Consider the following 16,341-nt stretch of genomic DNA (forward strand, 5'->3'; position numbering starts at 1 on the left):
TAATGACTTGGCAGGCAGCTCACTCATGGAAGGAGGAGAGTGCTAAATCTGGATTTATGTTGTTCAACACCGCTGCAGAGTATAGTGTGAATACAGCTGGAGGACATAGGGACAGAGAGCCGGCTCAAATCCAGACTGACCCCTCTGATAATACAGCTGAGTTCTCTTTTGGGGTCAGTGGAGAATTGAAAGGTGAGAGCAGACCTAGATTTTTGACACCACAGTAAGTGAAACTACTGTTTGTTTTGAACTGTCTCTAAAGACAGGGCTGTTATCTAATCACTTAAGACCTCTAAAGATAAACTATCAAGCAAACAAACAACTACTTTACAACTCCTATCACAGCAAGATGGCATGATATTTCTCAGCCAGATAAAGTTTAAGCTGCTCACCAATGGCTTGAGCCAGAGCAATGACCACATCCTGGCAGGACGTTTCCTCAGACAGGCCGCACACCACACGCACCACTCCATCCACCCACACTTTTAGCTCCATCTGGGACCACGCAGCACAAGGATGAAGGTCTTCAAACAGTCACTTCAGTTTTGCTTTACTCAACACTGCATGGCACTGACTCTGAAAGACAAGAACAGAAGAATATGTTAGACGCATGGTTGTCAAATTCTTTGATTCATTTAGATTCCACATGTTTGGAATCCAACAGGCAGAAGAAGTAACATTTAAGGTTTAGGTCAGGTGTGCATGCAAAGCCAACTTGTGCACAGTGAGCAGGATAAAATTTCCTGTGCTCAGGAGGAGGTTTGAACAGGAATGAGGAAGTATTTCATGTGCACCACAGTGTCTGTGATTCTGCTTCACTGGATGAGCCTAATGGTCTCTGTGAGCTGGACACATCTCAAAGAGTGCACACAAGAAACTTTCCTGTGAGCACACCAAACTTTCTAATGAGCATGAGATATTTTCTTTTGAGCAAGGGTTAGTTTCTAGTGTGCACCAGATGAGAAGAAGTTTGGCTGTATTTTTTGGTGAATAAAACAAAAAAATACTCTATTATATTAAGCAATGATGCAATGATGACAAAATATGTACTACTTCTTCTGACTGCACACAAAAAAGCTATCGCAAGGCACTACTTACCCACCTACAAAGGATGAATCGATAGACATTATACATGAAATATACGAAAGAAGGATGGGACATTGGGATAACTTTCTTTTTAAGGCCTTTTTACATGATTTACTGCTGACTATTAGTAGCTGTAACCTTCAATCTCATGGATTCATCATGTATAATATTCCCTGAACTCGCCCTGTTTTTGGTAAAAGAGCATGTAATGTTTTTGCTTGATATTCTTGGTCCGAGCTACAGGGTCATCTTATGCTGAAGTGTTGCATTAGTTTAGGAGATTTTAAAGCTAGGACACATTTGACCAAGTGACATGTTGATAGATATAGCATTTGTTGTTATGCTTTTGTCATATATATGGAACTTATCATGCTGTCTTGGCCAGGACTACCTTTGTGATTTGTGATAACTAAAGATGTGAATACTTCAGTATCTCATGATTCGATTTGGATTCTGGCGGGTAATAATTAGCTTCAGAATCAATTTTGATTGAAAACAATTCCTAATTCACAACACACTACTACTTTTCATTCAGAAGTGATTATTTCAGCATCTGCTTCAGTCTGTTGTGCCCTTAGGGGCTTTAAATTCTTCTTTGACTCTGAAAAGCTTTCTAAAATGAGTTCAAGATCATGCACTTTTTTGTCTGCAATATGTTTATATCGCTGGATACAATAATGTAAATGCACAGAGGATAGCCTAAACAAAGATATCATTAATTTGAGCTTAAATACTTTGATATGAATGGAATGTGTGTTAAGGCAAGAAATACTTGAAATCAAACATCTAAATCCTTCATTGCTGATGATGCTCTAGGACAGCTGGTGTTACGATTGAACAAGTGACTGTGTCAATGGGTGACTTTTCAGCTGAAATGTCGGTGGTTGTTGTAGATACAAAACTGTACCAACACTGAACATTTTTAATTATGTCTAAAATATGCTTAGAGGACATGAATTCATTGAAAAACTAAACAAAGGGGCCCTTGAGAGGCTTAAAAAAAGCAATTAGGGTGTTAAAAAGTATGTTTAAAAATATATATTTTTTTGATCATCTGAATGGATTTAAAATTGTAGAATATGATTTTTATAATTCTGACATGAAATTATTTTTTCAAGCACTTCTGGTGACAAATCTTGTGTGCTGATTACGTGGATTGACAATACAGTTTTCTTATTCTAAAAACCCACTTTAATGCCTTTCGAAGCACTGTTGAGCTCTTGGGGTCAATTAAAAAGACACCACACAGGTCTCCTCAAGGCGTCACAGGGTGTTGGATCATGATGTAATATTATCCCAGCATATGACCCAACTTGTTGCTACTTGAAACAAAAAACACTGGAGGCTGCCATATCCACAGTACCCTAACTTGTTTGTCAATTAGCTGAAATACCTGTTTCCAAGTAGTTAACAGGACAGACGTCACAGATGTTCTACTCAGAGAGAGAACATCACTGAACTGTAGGTTTCCAGTACAGCAGCTCAAGAGGTTGAGCAGTGTCAAATTTTGTGAGGTTCCTGGTGGTTAGTTAAGAGTCCCAGCAGTATCTTGTGGACCTGTGAGCATAAATGCCAATCTGTAACCCAATTAAACGCTCTGCTGCCCTCCTTCAAAGCCGTTATGATAGCTTACCGCCGAGGGGAACGGACAGGGGAAAGTGGAGCAACCCGAGTGTGTCTGTGTTTGGGAGTTGGTGTTTGTGCAGGGAGAAATACACAAGAAACACGGCAGGAGAGGTAGAACAAGTGTGTGTGTGTATGCATCTGGGAGTATGTGTGTGTCTAAGTTTGATCTGCCTCAGCAGGACCAGAACTGGGTCTCATCAGACTTCAGAGAGCAGATCAGCAGGTAGGCTAACACGCGTCCGGGCAGCAAGTTTAACCCAAATGAATATCGTTATCCAGGCCTCCCCTCTGCCAGGCTGTACTTTTACAGCCAAGCTTCAAAATAAGGCAATAAAATACCGCAGTGCTCATAAAAAGTGAAATGCCCCTGGGCAGCGGCAGGATTATCTATAGAACTTGGCACACTGAATGAAACTTTGTAGCCTAGGTGGATAAAAAGACAACTCTTCACCCACAGTCAGACAGATGGTGTTCCCTTTCTCTTCGTCTCTACGCTTCTCAATGGGAGGTGTTTAAAGCTGAGCCCCACCATTATCTTGCCCCTCATTCAGCGCCTGGCTCTGCTCCACTGGCTGCCTATAGGGAGCTGCTTTGGAGGAATGCACTGACTTCATCTGCCAGCCGGAAGAATTCCTGCTTTTCTTAACAAAGCCCTCACCCCACCCTCCCAAACCACCCCACATCCCCTGCCTCCATCCCTCGGTTGCTGCTGACCTGGCTGCCCCCTCTCGCCACCATTACTCCACCGCTGTTTGGACGCCAAACAGCCGACTCTGCTGGGGAGCAACAGCCTATCTGATGTGGCAACAACATCACACAGAACGGCACAACGCGGCATGGCAAACAGAGGGGGGAATGACAGCATAGCTCAGAGATCACACGAAACAGGCGGGAGACAGAGGCATGTGGTGACTAATTCTTGTGAGCCATGCGAGCAAGGTGATATTTTGATATGAAAAAGGAGCACCGTCAAAATAAAAAACACTAAAATTCCAATGCAACAGAGATGTTAATATATTTCTCTTAGAGGGCACAGAGTGTGCGGTGTTGCAATCCATAATTAGGCCTAACTGGCTGAGTCACTGAGTGAGTAGATAATCATTTACTTAAGCTATGTTCTTTTGGGCTCTTCTTCTTTTACAAACACACAGATGAACAGAAGGAAGGGTTTTAAAAACCAGAAACCAGTTGAATGCTACCTTACAGGCCTGAAAAACTTTCTCTTATGCAAAAATAAAATGCAAATCAGACAGGTTAAACTCTAAATAAAACCCCACCTCCTACATGTTAACAGGTGGAACAAGGGTCAAACTGTAAAGGTATAATACATACCAAATACATTTTTGCTGAACCTGACCTGTCATGCTAATTAATTACTTCCTACCATGTTACTTTTTGTCCAAATGTAGTTTTGTTTTAAGTAGTTAATTGATTTAAAGACAAGCACTGAACATAATATCACAATTGACAGCTATTTTCACAAAAACAACTCCTTGCAACTGATATATCATATTGATGTTAGTATTCAGACTCCTACTCAGTATTTAGCTGAAGCACCTTTGGCAGTCAGAGATGTTGTATCGGGTTCAAGTCAGGACTCTGGCTTGGTCATTCTTGAATATTCACAGAGTTGTCCACAAGCCACTTCTGTGTTGTCTTGACTGTTTGCTTAAGCTACTTTCACAATGCCTCTCTTTTCCTGGTCTGTTACGCCTTCATTCCGCAATTACGTATCAAAGTGACCGTTCCGCAAAGGGGGGGTCGATCTCGCCCCACCTCTGATCTGGATCTAGAGGTAGTATCAGAGTCGTAACAGACTATTCTGCAGCGAGTGTGAAAGGATGTCACGGCATTCCACAATGGCGAGTGTGCGCTGCTGGTTTCCTCCTGACATAACTTTTAGGAACACAAAACAAACAGTTCAATCTTGGTTTCATCAGACCAGAGAATCTTGTGTCTCACAGTCTGAGAGTCCTTCAGGTGCTTCTTTTTCAAACTCCGGGGCGTTCTTGTGTTTTGCACTAATTAGAGGCTTTTGTCTAACCCCTCTACCATACAGCCCAGATCGGTGGAGGGTTGTCCATCTGGAACTTTGTCCCACCTCCATACAGGATATCTGAAGCTCAGTCAGAGTAAACAACGGGTGCTTGGTCACCTCTCTTGCTAAGGTACTTCTCCACCAATTGCTCAACTTGGTTGGATGACAAACTCTTGTAAGAGTCCTGGTGTTGCCTTTCCAGATCTTGTCCAATCAATTAAAATGACCATAGGTAGACCTCAATCAGGGTGCAGAAACATGTCAGCAATGATTAAGAGAATTAGGTGGAACGTGAGTTAAATTTCAAATGTTGCTGCAATGTGTCTGAATACTTGTGAATGTGATATTCCAGTTTTTTATTTTCATTACGTTTGCAAACATTTCTAAATTTCTATTTCCACTTTGTCATTATGGGGTACCGATTGTAGATTAATGAGACTAAAAATTAATTTAAATGACTGCAGCATCAGGCGGCAACATAACAATACTTAAAAATGTGAAAGGGGTCTGAATGCTTTCTGAATGCAATGTATATTCTATATATGAGAGGTGAGATTTGTCCCAAAGATGCACAGACAGTTGACTTACCACGTCAAGATTTTGATACATCAAATAAGTAGGATGTACACCTTTCAGCATCAGATGGCACCACCCATCGTGGGCCTTGATTGGCTTCACTTCATACAACGCTACAGACTGAGACAAGCGGACTATATCAATATAAAGTCAATGATTTTAGGGATGATTAGGTCCTACTTGACTGGAGTTGATGTATTTCATATGTGAGCAAACTTGCAGATGGTACTGTACAGAAAATCTCCTCCACATCTGTTGGGGGTTTCAATGTACCATAACAATCTCATTAAACACAAACATCTCCAAGCCAAGAATGTCACTCTCCCATGATGCTTAGTTCTCATCCCTCCTGGCTGCTGAAATGTGATAATCTGCACTAACAGGAAACAAACAGGCCTGTGAGTCTCAGGTTGCTGTCTATTCTCTTTGTCACAGGCACAACAACACTGAGCAGCAGACATCCGCCTGACCCTGCTCCTTTTCACAGCATAGCTCTGGAGTCCTGTGTCACCTCTCACTGAAAGAACAGGTGCACCTTTACGTAGTGTCTCAATCATGAAGCATACCAACAACAGAGGCTCAAAACTACAATGATAGGGGCTTGAATAATGTTAAAAATACTGCAGAAGCCACACAGGCTGTCAATCAACACATTTGCTATCCAAAAAGGAGGGTGAGTCAGAGTCAACATGCAAATACCGTCAACAAACACAGACTGCATAAAGCTTTGCACTCACTGCATGAGTTCACTCTAATTCAAGCCACCAAAGTTATCAAAAACTCGTCATATCATCTTCAGAAATCCAGCCTCTAACTTACATTTGACCCCATCTGTCCAAAAACACATCCCACTCTCACTTTAACTTTCACCCTTACCTCATCCCTCCCTCCCAAACAAACATCACAGTTTCAGTTGAAACTCTGAGCTCTGGCCTGCCATGTTTTCTCAGAGGAGGAAACCAAGATAAAGCAGAATCACTTAGGAGGTTATCAGCAAAGTGAAGCAATCAAAAAGGCTCTGACACAAAGACATCAGCTAAGAAAGACATTTAAGGATCTGTTTTTGAGTAAAAGCAACGAACGAGTCGTACTGTATGATGAAAAGCAGAGAAAGATAGAAAGAGTGCAAATGAGTGAGGGAAGAGAAGTCTGACAGATAAAGAGTAGTAGAAAAAAGAGCAGTGATTGGAGCCATGTGCCCTTCCTTCTCTCTCCCCTCTCATCATCACTCACCCATCCTCTGCGTCTTTCATCAGCCTGTCTGTGCCACCGTCTGTCTCTCCTCAATAACAGCCTCCCAGCGCTTTAACTGGAGGACGCAGTGGTTAGCATCGCAGCCCAGCAGACTCTGGGCATGAGGCAGCTCGTCTGTGTGACACATGGCATGAGCAACATTGTCGGCCTGTCAATTGGTGGGCCTTTTTTGGTCAAGCTGATGCCATGGTGAAACTAATTTTTTCCTTACTTACAAAGCAGGATGAGTTTTGTAAGGCTGTTCATGTTTCTTATATGTACTGTAGATGCTTTTTTTCATTAACATGGGTTTTAAAATGTTCTCACTTAGTCTTTTCAGTGATATTTTAACCCAAAGTTGCTGCAAGAAAAAAGAGCAGAGGTGGTCTATTCAACTTCACAAACCAAAAATTTTGCTTTAATGACAAAAGAGTATATCATGAAAACGGTCAAAAAGCAGAGGAGGGAGGGATTCTGGCTGCAAACCATCCATCTGATGGCCACTCTCACAGATTGTTCATCTGAGACACGGTATATCTCAGAAGAGTTGTGATTTGCTGGTAGAATGTATTCCCAGTCTTAGATCAAGTCAGGAAGTTAAACTCATGAAACAACTTCATTGTAAACATTACAGACTAAGCAACGTTTCATAAAATTCATAGGTCTAATCCAGAATTAAATTATTTATAGACCCGTTTTAGAAGTAGTTACACAAACAGTGGCTTGCTTTAGCTTTATTAACTTTAACTAAAGCTGACATAGCTATGCTAGCTACACAGTACACATGGCTGAGAAAGCTTGGCAATGTAAGCTGTAGCAAACATAGCTAAAGCTAATATAACTATGTAAATAATGTAACGTAGCTTTCATAGCTTCTCTATTATCTTAGCCTTAGCTATGCTAACTACGTAGCTCCATTACCCATAACTAAGTTAGCTTTAGCAAATTGAGCTAAAGAAAACGTAGCTAAAGCTAACTTAGCTATGTAGATCATTTGTGAGCTTTGCTTTAGCAACATTTGCATAGCTCCATTCTCTACGTAGCTCTCACAGCTAACGAAGCTACGTAAGCTAGTTTATAAGCTAATGGAGCTTTCTAAGCCATGCTTGCTGTGTTTAAGAGTTTTCATGGAGGAAATGTTTTTTTTCTTGTAAGCAGGCTGTTTACTTGGCTTTATAAAATGTTTTGTAATCAGGTTTTGCAGGTCAGGGTTTTAACTTTTGGTATCCTAACCGTTACCTTAGCCCTTACCCTAACCCTAGACAAAAGTTTAACCTGATTTTACCTGAAGCTAACATAGCTATGCTAGCTACACAGTACAGTACTGATTTTAATTAGGACATTTTGGCATGTATTTCTGTTCTGAAATACATGGTGTCTCAGATAAATGGTAATAAGTGGCCATTAGAGATGAACTGTCTGCAGCCAGACTGTCTTGTGGGAAGGAGGCACTGTGTAAAACACTGCCAACGTATTTGTGCAATTTGGATAGCATGTAGACATTTACAAGCAACTGGGGGGAAAATGCCAAACACGGTATGCCTAGGACTTCTACTATTCTTGCTAGTAGAATCAAAAATCTATCAGTGTTGTTTTTTTTTTTTTTTTTTTTAATCAGCATCGAATTAAAGATGAATTTCCTCACGTCTCTATTTTTTCTCATTGTACTCCCACTTCAAGACATAACTTGACTGCTTAAAAGCATCTCACATCTGCCTCTAATTTAAAATTCTCAAGAAACACCCACACGCCACTTATTGTAGTGATTTTTTTTCAACACACAAAATACAAAAATGCAACGCACGAATATGTAGAAACACACAAGTTCAAATGTTCCACAGCCAGACACACCCTCCATTCACTCTTTATTTATGATCAAACTTTCAAACATTACGTTCAGTTAGTAAGTCAGCGTTGGGAAACATTTGGAAGAACAAAGCTTATCAGTAAAATTCCAAAGAAGGCTGTAAATGTACTTTAACGTCTCCACACCTGAGCCCTGAGGCTCCATGAAGAGAGCTCTCTGGGTGTGTAATGCAAAAGTATGTGTGTGTGCATGAGAAGTCATGCAGTGGTCAAAGGCTGCACTGCATGTGTTCATGTAAAAGCTTGTATCAGTGGGTGTTTTTGTGAGCAGACATGCCATTCAGACCTATCTTTATGAGAGGTTGCACCAAGCTCAGAGTGATAACTGTGCTATCTCTGCAACAGCAGAAGTCCAAGGAACAATGGCAGGAGTAAAGGGCAGAGCATGCATCACACTGCCTCTGACCTGAACCAGAGATACACAAATAGAAATACAACAAATGTAGACAAACACTTTCTCCTATTAGAGAAAATAAGGCCCTGGCTGAGGCTTGGCAGAGTTTATATTATATGTTAAACACTGCTGTTGGAGGACAATGAACAGTGCTCAGAGAAGCTGTGTCCTCTGTACCACTCCGGTCCAGGTTGGCAGAGACACAAAAACATTCAAATAGCCAGTAACGCGCTGGCACCGAGCAGCATGGTCTCATCTGTGCTGCAGAGACACTATTGTTGTCCCGGTTCCACACTCAGCAGACAGTGTTGCCTCTTTTGTGGACCCTGGCATCGCTGGGTTGCCTCGCCAGCTTTTCTGCTGTGTCCACGTTACCACTGATAAGGCTAATAAAAAGGCAAAACAGACACTCTCTCTCGTCCTCCCTTGACTCGTGTTTTGCATTGTTCTTCCTCCCCCGTCTTCGTGTCAGCACAGTTTATGTGCTTAAAGACCGATGAGACCAGAAACAAACAGAAAGTCCACAATAGGCCTGTGGTTAAGAACGGAGCAATAATTAGTCATAAAGTTAGAAAATGATCATTTTTCCCTTGAAATTAGATCTGCTGGAAATCTTTTGATGAATCGCAGGAGTATTCTCCATCATTTCATTATTACACACAAAATATCCAGCTGAGGAAGTGTAGTCCTGCAAACCAACACATATACAGATCAAGATAAAGAGCTCTGTACTTTGAACCAGTTTTATTTATATGATTTGATGACACACTAAAACAGTTTTTCAGCTCAGATTACTTTTATTTCTGTGTCAACATCTAATTCTGAACAGGTGGAGCTGGGATAGTATAATAACACTATCATTATTGTTTATAGAGAGCAAGGTGTTGCAGTCACAGCCCAAGGGCTTTTAAAAAATCCTCTCATAGTATTATAATCAAGATCGTTGAGAAGAAATGTCACTCTTTTCCTCCTCATTGACTGTTCCTTTATTCATAAATACTAACCAAAATGATTTAAGTCTTCCTGTGAGTTAAAGTGCTTAAATATGGCTGTTAAAAGAGGTTATTCTCTTGGCTCTGAAGTACTTGCCATGTTGGGTCTGTCTAAATAATACAACACCAAGTATGAGCCAGGCGTCTCTTTTTGAAAAATGTCCTGACATATCTTACATGGTTTTGCACTATGGTAATACAAAATGATTGACTGATTTAAAACAACTGAACAACCAGCTTAGTCCCCAGTGAAATAAGAGAACATTTAGAAATAACAAGACATATGCAAGTGCCTTGACTGTATCTGTGACAGATCATCTTCTACATCTGCCATGAAGAAAGTGATGCACTAACTCCCAAAAGGCACCCTTACTTCCATGCAGGAGCTATTATCAGCAGAGCTGCAGTGCTTGTGGTCAGAGAGCAGGGCGGGATCCTTTTGGCACGTGAGGAAGCGAGATCCAAGATCTTAGAGCTTCCACAAGATGACATTTCAACACAACTCTCCAATGTACACTAACCTCTCATGCAGTAGAACTTTTTCTTTTATAGTTTGTGACAAAGCACTAAAATGTAGGACAGTAACAGAGTCGCAGCTGGATAGTTTAGTGTCTGGGAGGTGTTAAACAAAACATCAAACAGCGGCCTGTTCACTTTGTAGTGCGTGCAAAACTTCTAAAGCTCTACTTTTACAAAGAAAACTGGGTTATGTGTGTTTTTTGTTTGTGCTGCCAAGATAACATTTAGTTTTTTTACGCGAGCATTAGTGCATACATATGTTAAAAATTGTTTATTTTACTGTGACAGTGGCTGTGCAGCTCCTTCTTCCTCAAAGCGGAGAGGCCGGGCTGCTGCAGGCTCTTCAGACACACTGCTGTTAATTAGACTGAATGGTTGCCTGGTTTTCCTCGCTAGTGCTGCTTCACTGAAGCTTCAACACACCTGATGAATAATGCATTTTTTTACAGCACATTAATTTGGCAATTTTTTTTCAAGGAACAAAAATCCAAATGCTTGTGACTGACCATTTCTGAAAATGACCCCTGTCTGCCTGTGTCTCTCCATCTATTGACATGCTAATGACTCAGCGCAGAGGAATCAGAAACACTGCTAATAAGCTTTAGTCGTCATACTCACACACAGGGATCTGACGCTGCAGCCCTTCTCCGTTATAATGATTGGCTCGTCCAAGTGTGAAATACCAATGAGAGAGGATCAGCGGTTCATTAATACAGGGGACACCTTTGCCTCAGAGTCAAGGGCAAATATAAGCACTGATACCTAATATGTAGAAATGCAGACCTGCAAATGTAAATCCCACACCAGCTGAACTAATATGCATATTCAACTTTCAGCAACTTTTAGCAGCTGATGTCCAGTGACTAAGCATACAAGCTGTGAATTTGCTGTGCATGTAATAAAAAATCTAAAAAGGCTTTGGGAAGGGTTGTCACAAGACTAGAATTTTAAGTTTAGTTATTAGAGATGGACAAGGAGTGAACTAATAATTCATCATTAGTCAATGGGTAGATTGTCACTGAAACCTCCTCGGATTTTAATACTGATAATGGTTACTTTACATGGGAACAACTGTTAGATAAGGTGAAGAATATTTGCTTGTAGGGATCACACGGGAAATTAATCAGGAAATAAAACAAAGCAATTAAACTTTATTGTGTAGCATTTTGAGCATCAAATAACTAAAAAGCCATGATTCACCACATGGATTCTTATCCTTAATCGATTAAGGAGAGCAGGCCTCATTTGCTTTGCAAGACTTTTTTTACAAAGTCAAACTGTGTAAAATGCACAGAACTGCACATACATGTGTGCAATTACGACACTGTGAAGAAGTTTGACGGATTCAGTCCTCTCAAAATGATTACTTTTTAAAAGCCATTGAAATTTTTGATAATAATAATGGTTAAATTAAAAATACGGTATCATTTTTTAAACACATTACATTGAAAAAGTACTGAAAATTGCATATTTTGGACAACCTTAGCTTAGAGGTTCACAAGGATTACTCCGGTTGGTCTGAAACAGGCCTTGACACAGTCATTCACAGTCTGCCCCTCACCTGTGGCTGTCGCTATCACTACAGCCACACTGTGTAAAAACAGCACTAAGTGTGAAATCCCGGTCATCATGAATCACCGCAGCAAACACACAGATGGTGACCTTCGCCTGAACCACTAGAGAGAAGGGGAGAAGGTGTTGTCTTAAATTTCACTTCCTGAGAATGCTGTGAAAGTAGGTGATGTTTTTGCTGTTCTACGTAGGAGTTCTAAAGCCACTGGGACACTCTTTTAAATGTCTTTGAAAGGTACTGACACTCCCATGAGTGTTTGGCCCAATAGTTTATACAACCCCGGCCACAATAAGACAACAATACATTATTCATCTCACTTGGTGAAAGACTTACTCATACCTGATTTGTCATTCACTTGTTCACTTCAACCTCAGAAAATGGAGCGGAGGCGAGTGCATTAGAGACCAGAAATTTGTTCTCGCTGACTCATGGATCCACCTACAGAGCCGGCAGCTAGTGGCGAGAATGATAATGTAGGATTGCACATAGTCGCTGACTGTAAAGCCAGTGCAAAGCTGGTCTCTGAGTGATCTGGCTGCCCGCAGGCTGAGCTCAGGGTGCACGGGAGTTTGAATTGTTGGGTGAGCCAGGGAAGAAGAGGCTAAGACTGCTGATAGGTACCCACATGTAATTATACACTGCACGACCTGACTCAGCAATGCTCTCTAGAGAAGGAAGACATCAGTCTTTTCTCAGACCTGCACACACACAACATTAAACATGCATGCACATATAGAAAGTGTGTGCAGTCTCAGTTATCCTGTGACAAATAACTAGTTAGACATAAAAGTGAGATGGACAACAGAGAGGCTGTCTCAAACTTAATGAGAATGCTTAATTTAGGACAAGAAACTCTAAGTGAGCAAACTAATTTAAAGGAGGCAATTTAGACATTTCAAAGTTGGAGATGAGTAGCTTTAAATTTACTGAATCATGCTATTCTAAGCTGCAGGTGCATGTAAGGGTGCCTGGTGCACACTTCCTGCTTGCGTGCATGCATGTGTCATTGAGGAGTCAGCAGTACCACGGCCTCCAGTGTCACACGAATGAAGCTGAACTCATTAGTAATTTAAAGGGCGCTTCCATGTCTGCCCCATTCAATTATTCATTCTAGGTTTTTTTTAGGTTCTTTGACTTCTTATATTCTTGAAGCACAATCAAAAGTAAGGGCTCAAATTTTATGCAAGAGAATGTCGATAAACGCTCTTCAATCCAAGATTGTGTATGTAATTTAATTTACACACAGTCTCCTTGGACTTTAGTGATAATACAGGAAGGCTACTTTCTCAGTGACTGTGACTGGTGTTAGGGTTTCATCATACTTTAATCCCATGCAATCCGTGATGCAATTTACACTTGCAGTCCTTATCTGAGCTAGAGGGAATATTGCCATTAGCTTGCCAAAGGAAATATACCAAATGTGTTGCTGCAACAGAAGTGGTGTATGAGAAACTCCAAGTCACAAAGCTTTATCATACATACACACATAAAAGATTAAATTTCAGTCCTAGGCCATCCACACTATATGGATTTCAAATCTTAAATGATTTTTAAAAATGTGGGAGACCTAAACATGAGGACGGTTTCAAAGATTTTTCATCCTATAATCCTCTGAGCACACACACATTTGGTGACTTGGCCAGACGATGAGACCACACATCTACCACCTGTAGTAATGATCTCACAGTGAAGATTCCCCTCACACCAGATGAAATGTGGCTTTAGAAGAAAAACAAACATGGAGGACGATAAAAACCCTTGGCGCTAAAGCATGCATACAGAAGCGGCAAAATAAAGATAAAACAGGGAAAGTATAGGGTAAAATCCTGTCTGAGATTAAAGAAGAGGTATTGTTTTAGATTTGCGAGGGGCATAGCTGGCCTAAAATAAGGCTGAAAATCGTGTAGTGTTTGGCCAGCCTTTTGCCAGGTATGTGCTGTATATGCCATGGTACAATGTCCTCTTACACTGTGCCAGTGGATTATGTATACCAGCAACCACCACTCACTATGGTGTACTCAAATGGCACACGTTAAATCAGGATGGAGTATTAGCAGTTGTTCATAAAACTGCAGCAGAACTTATCACTTTATCACTTTATCAATTGCTTGTTAAATAAAATACTGATATCAATAATGGTCCAAATGCCAAATATCAGCCTCAATAATCGGCCAGGGTGATAATCTGGCTCTGGCTCTGCTATCACTGTGTGCAAGTATGGAGCTAGCCAACCAAATTGCTACACACCAGAAATTCATCCAACCCACTGGGGGCCGCTGATGGGCAGTGAGTGGCCCCCTGTCCCCCTGGACACTGTACAGCAAACAATGCACAATCCAGCTGAAATTCAGCCTGACTTCCAAATCAGTCATGCAAGTCAAAATCATGTCTGAAACAGGCCTAAATTACAATGTGCATATCTGGCTTAAGGTAAAATAGCTATCAATCTATGATGGACCAGGTGCACATTCTTGTGCAGGGCTGAAAAGATGATATTACAACCAAAACATATGACTCCAACATAAAGAAAACACAGGCCTGTCTACCGGATGAATGTTTTCCCAGATGAAAGTGAAGCGTTCCACCCAGTTTCCTCCAAAGACATCAATCTGAGGTCACAGACATTTCACTGGCAACTCAGAAACTACAACTATAGCTAATAGAATCCATTCACTGCTGGTTTCTATTAGATTCACCTTTGAAACTGAAACTGAGTTCCTGACTGGGATGTTCTTGGAAAAAAGCTGACAGGAAGTTTTGAGGGAAAGCCACAGGTTGTTCTGATTCACATGTTGCTCCTTAGCTAAGGTCGTTCTGCTACGCAAAACATCACCTTTCACACCCACCTAATATTTGCAGAGGGAGTTCCAACATACATGGCCCTTGAAGAGAGGATATGGGTAAACACAGCCATGAAGCCAGAGAGACAACGAGAGTCAGCTGTGTGTGTTTGTAGACCTTCAGGTAACCTGTGGCAGCAAGGTGAAAAAAAAAAAACCCTGCAACAGACAGATAAGATGTATTCTTTAACCGTGGAAGAGATTCATCCCAAAAAAATGCTGTTGATAAAAAACAACACTGGGGGTGCTCAAACAGACAAGCACTATGGAATGTACCATTCGTCATCTAGCAACACTGTTATGACTTTAGTTCATAATAAAGCTTTTGAAATCACACAGGATGCCTCTGGCTGGGTGAAGTTTTATAGTCATGTTCTAAATAAACAACCTCTTAAAATGAGACATTATTAGAGCAGGGTGGAGCTGAGCCAACAGCTGGTTACTACAAAAATAGAAAAATGGTCAGAAACAGAGAGTAAAATAAAAAAAGAAGAATGAGTGAACATGTACAAGACAGAACAAAGAGACTACTCACAAACATAGTCAGGCAGAGAGAATAGTGAGGAGACAATAGTAAAACTTTTTCAATAACATAAACAAAACTATTTTTGCTTACAAACAACATGACACTATAGCGTCATCCTGACTTATATTATACATCACTGAAACCGGATGTCAAGATGTTCATATAAAAAATAAGATGATTTAAAGAGATACTGACCATTATTTAGATGTTGATTATGATTATGTTGAGGGTTTCTTTTGGCAATGTATCAGTTATTCCAGAATAGCTTTGCTTATGTTATCCCTATTGTGGGCCGTTTTTTTTTGTGTTGTGCTGTATATGGTTTCAGATCGTACTATTGTGTATTAGATCATGTTGTGTTGTGTTGTGTCTAGGGATGTTCCAAGGTGAATCTACAGTCGATTAAACACAAATTGTAATTCTGTTAAGCTGACTATTCAATAGTCAGTCTGTAAACAAACTTCGCTCTTCACCAGCTAAACAATTTTGCATCAATGCAGAGTTGGTTAACAGTGTGGCTAACATAAGCAGCGCTAGCATCACTATAACCTCACACAGCCTCTTGACAACTTTTTCCTAGGGACATACAACATTGGGTTTTTGCCAATATCCAATATGCCAATATTTATAAAATAATTTTAGCTGATACCAATATCTTACCAATATTTAAATGTAGTTCTGTCCTACAGCTTCAGTCCTTGAAAGTTTGGGGATGTATAAAAGAACAAATTACGGTCATTAAAGGGGACATATTACACAAAATAACTTTTTCAGGCTTTTTTAACAAAAATACGTGCCCCTGGCCTGTCCACAATCCCCTCAAATACCAGAAAAATTCATTCCCTTAAGAAAATGTATGCTGAAAAAAGCTGTTTTAAGTTTTTCCCCTCATGGCCTCTTATAAAGGTGTTAGCCCCGCCCCCAGGTTTGGTTGGCCCTCCCGCTTGGAAGAAAGTTCCACCCTCCTCTCCTGATCTTTCTCTCAGCTGCCAGCTGAGATGCTGGATAACTCAGTGGGTTATCCTGCTGGCTTTGAGCTAGGAGATTGATGGATCAGATCCCTGTCAGGTCC

General features: G+C 40.7%; 1 protein-coding gene across 6 annotated transcripts in view; it reads right to left on the minus strand.

Annotated features, from left to right (window-relative positions):
• rassf7a (Ras association domain family member 7a) overlaps positions 1–16,341 on the minus strand; it is a 55,821-nt gene that overhangs the window by 7,639 nt on the left and 31,841 nt on the right. For 4 of the 6 annotated variants that reach the window (XM_041796381.1, XM_041796383.1, XM_041796387.1 and 1 more), the window contains one exon: positions 393–576. In XM_041796381.1, the coding sequence (XP_041652315.1) occupies positions 393–495 (103 nt within the window). In that variant the 5' untranslated portion in view covers positions 496–576. Of the gene's footprint in view, positions 1–392; positions 577–14,749; positions 14,903–16,341 lie in introns of all 6 variants that reach the window. The other 2 variants (XM_041796384.1, XM_041796382.1) reach the window with 1 other exon arrangement.

This window comes from Cheilinus undulatus, linkage group 9, assembly GCF_018320785.1.
Source record: "Cheilinus undulatus linkage group 9, ASM1832078v1, whole genome shotgun sequence".
In the NCBI taxonomy this organism is placed as follows: Eukaryota; Metazoa; Chordata; class Actinopteri; order Labriformes; family Labridae; genus Cheilinus; species Cheilinus undulatus.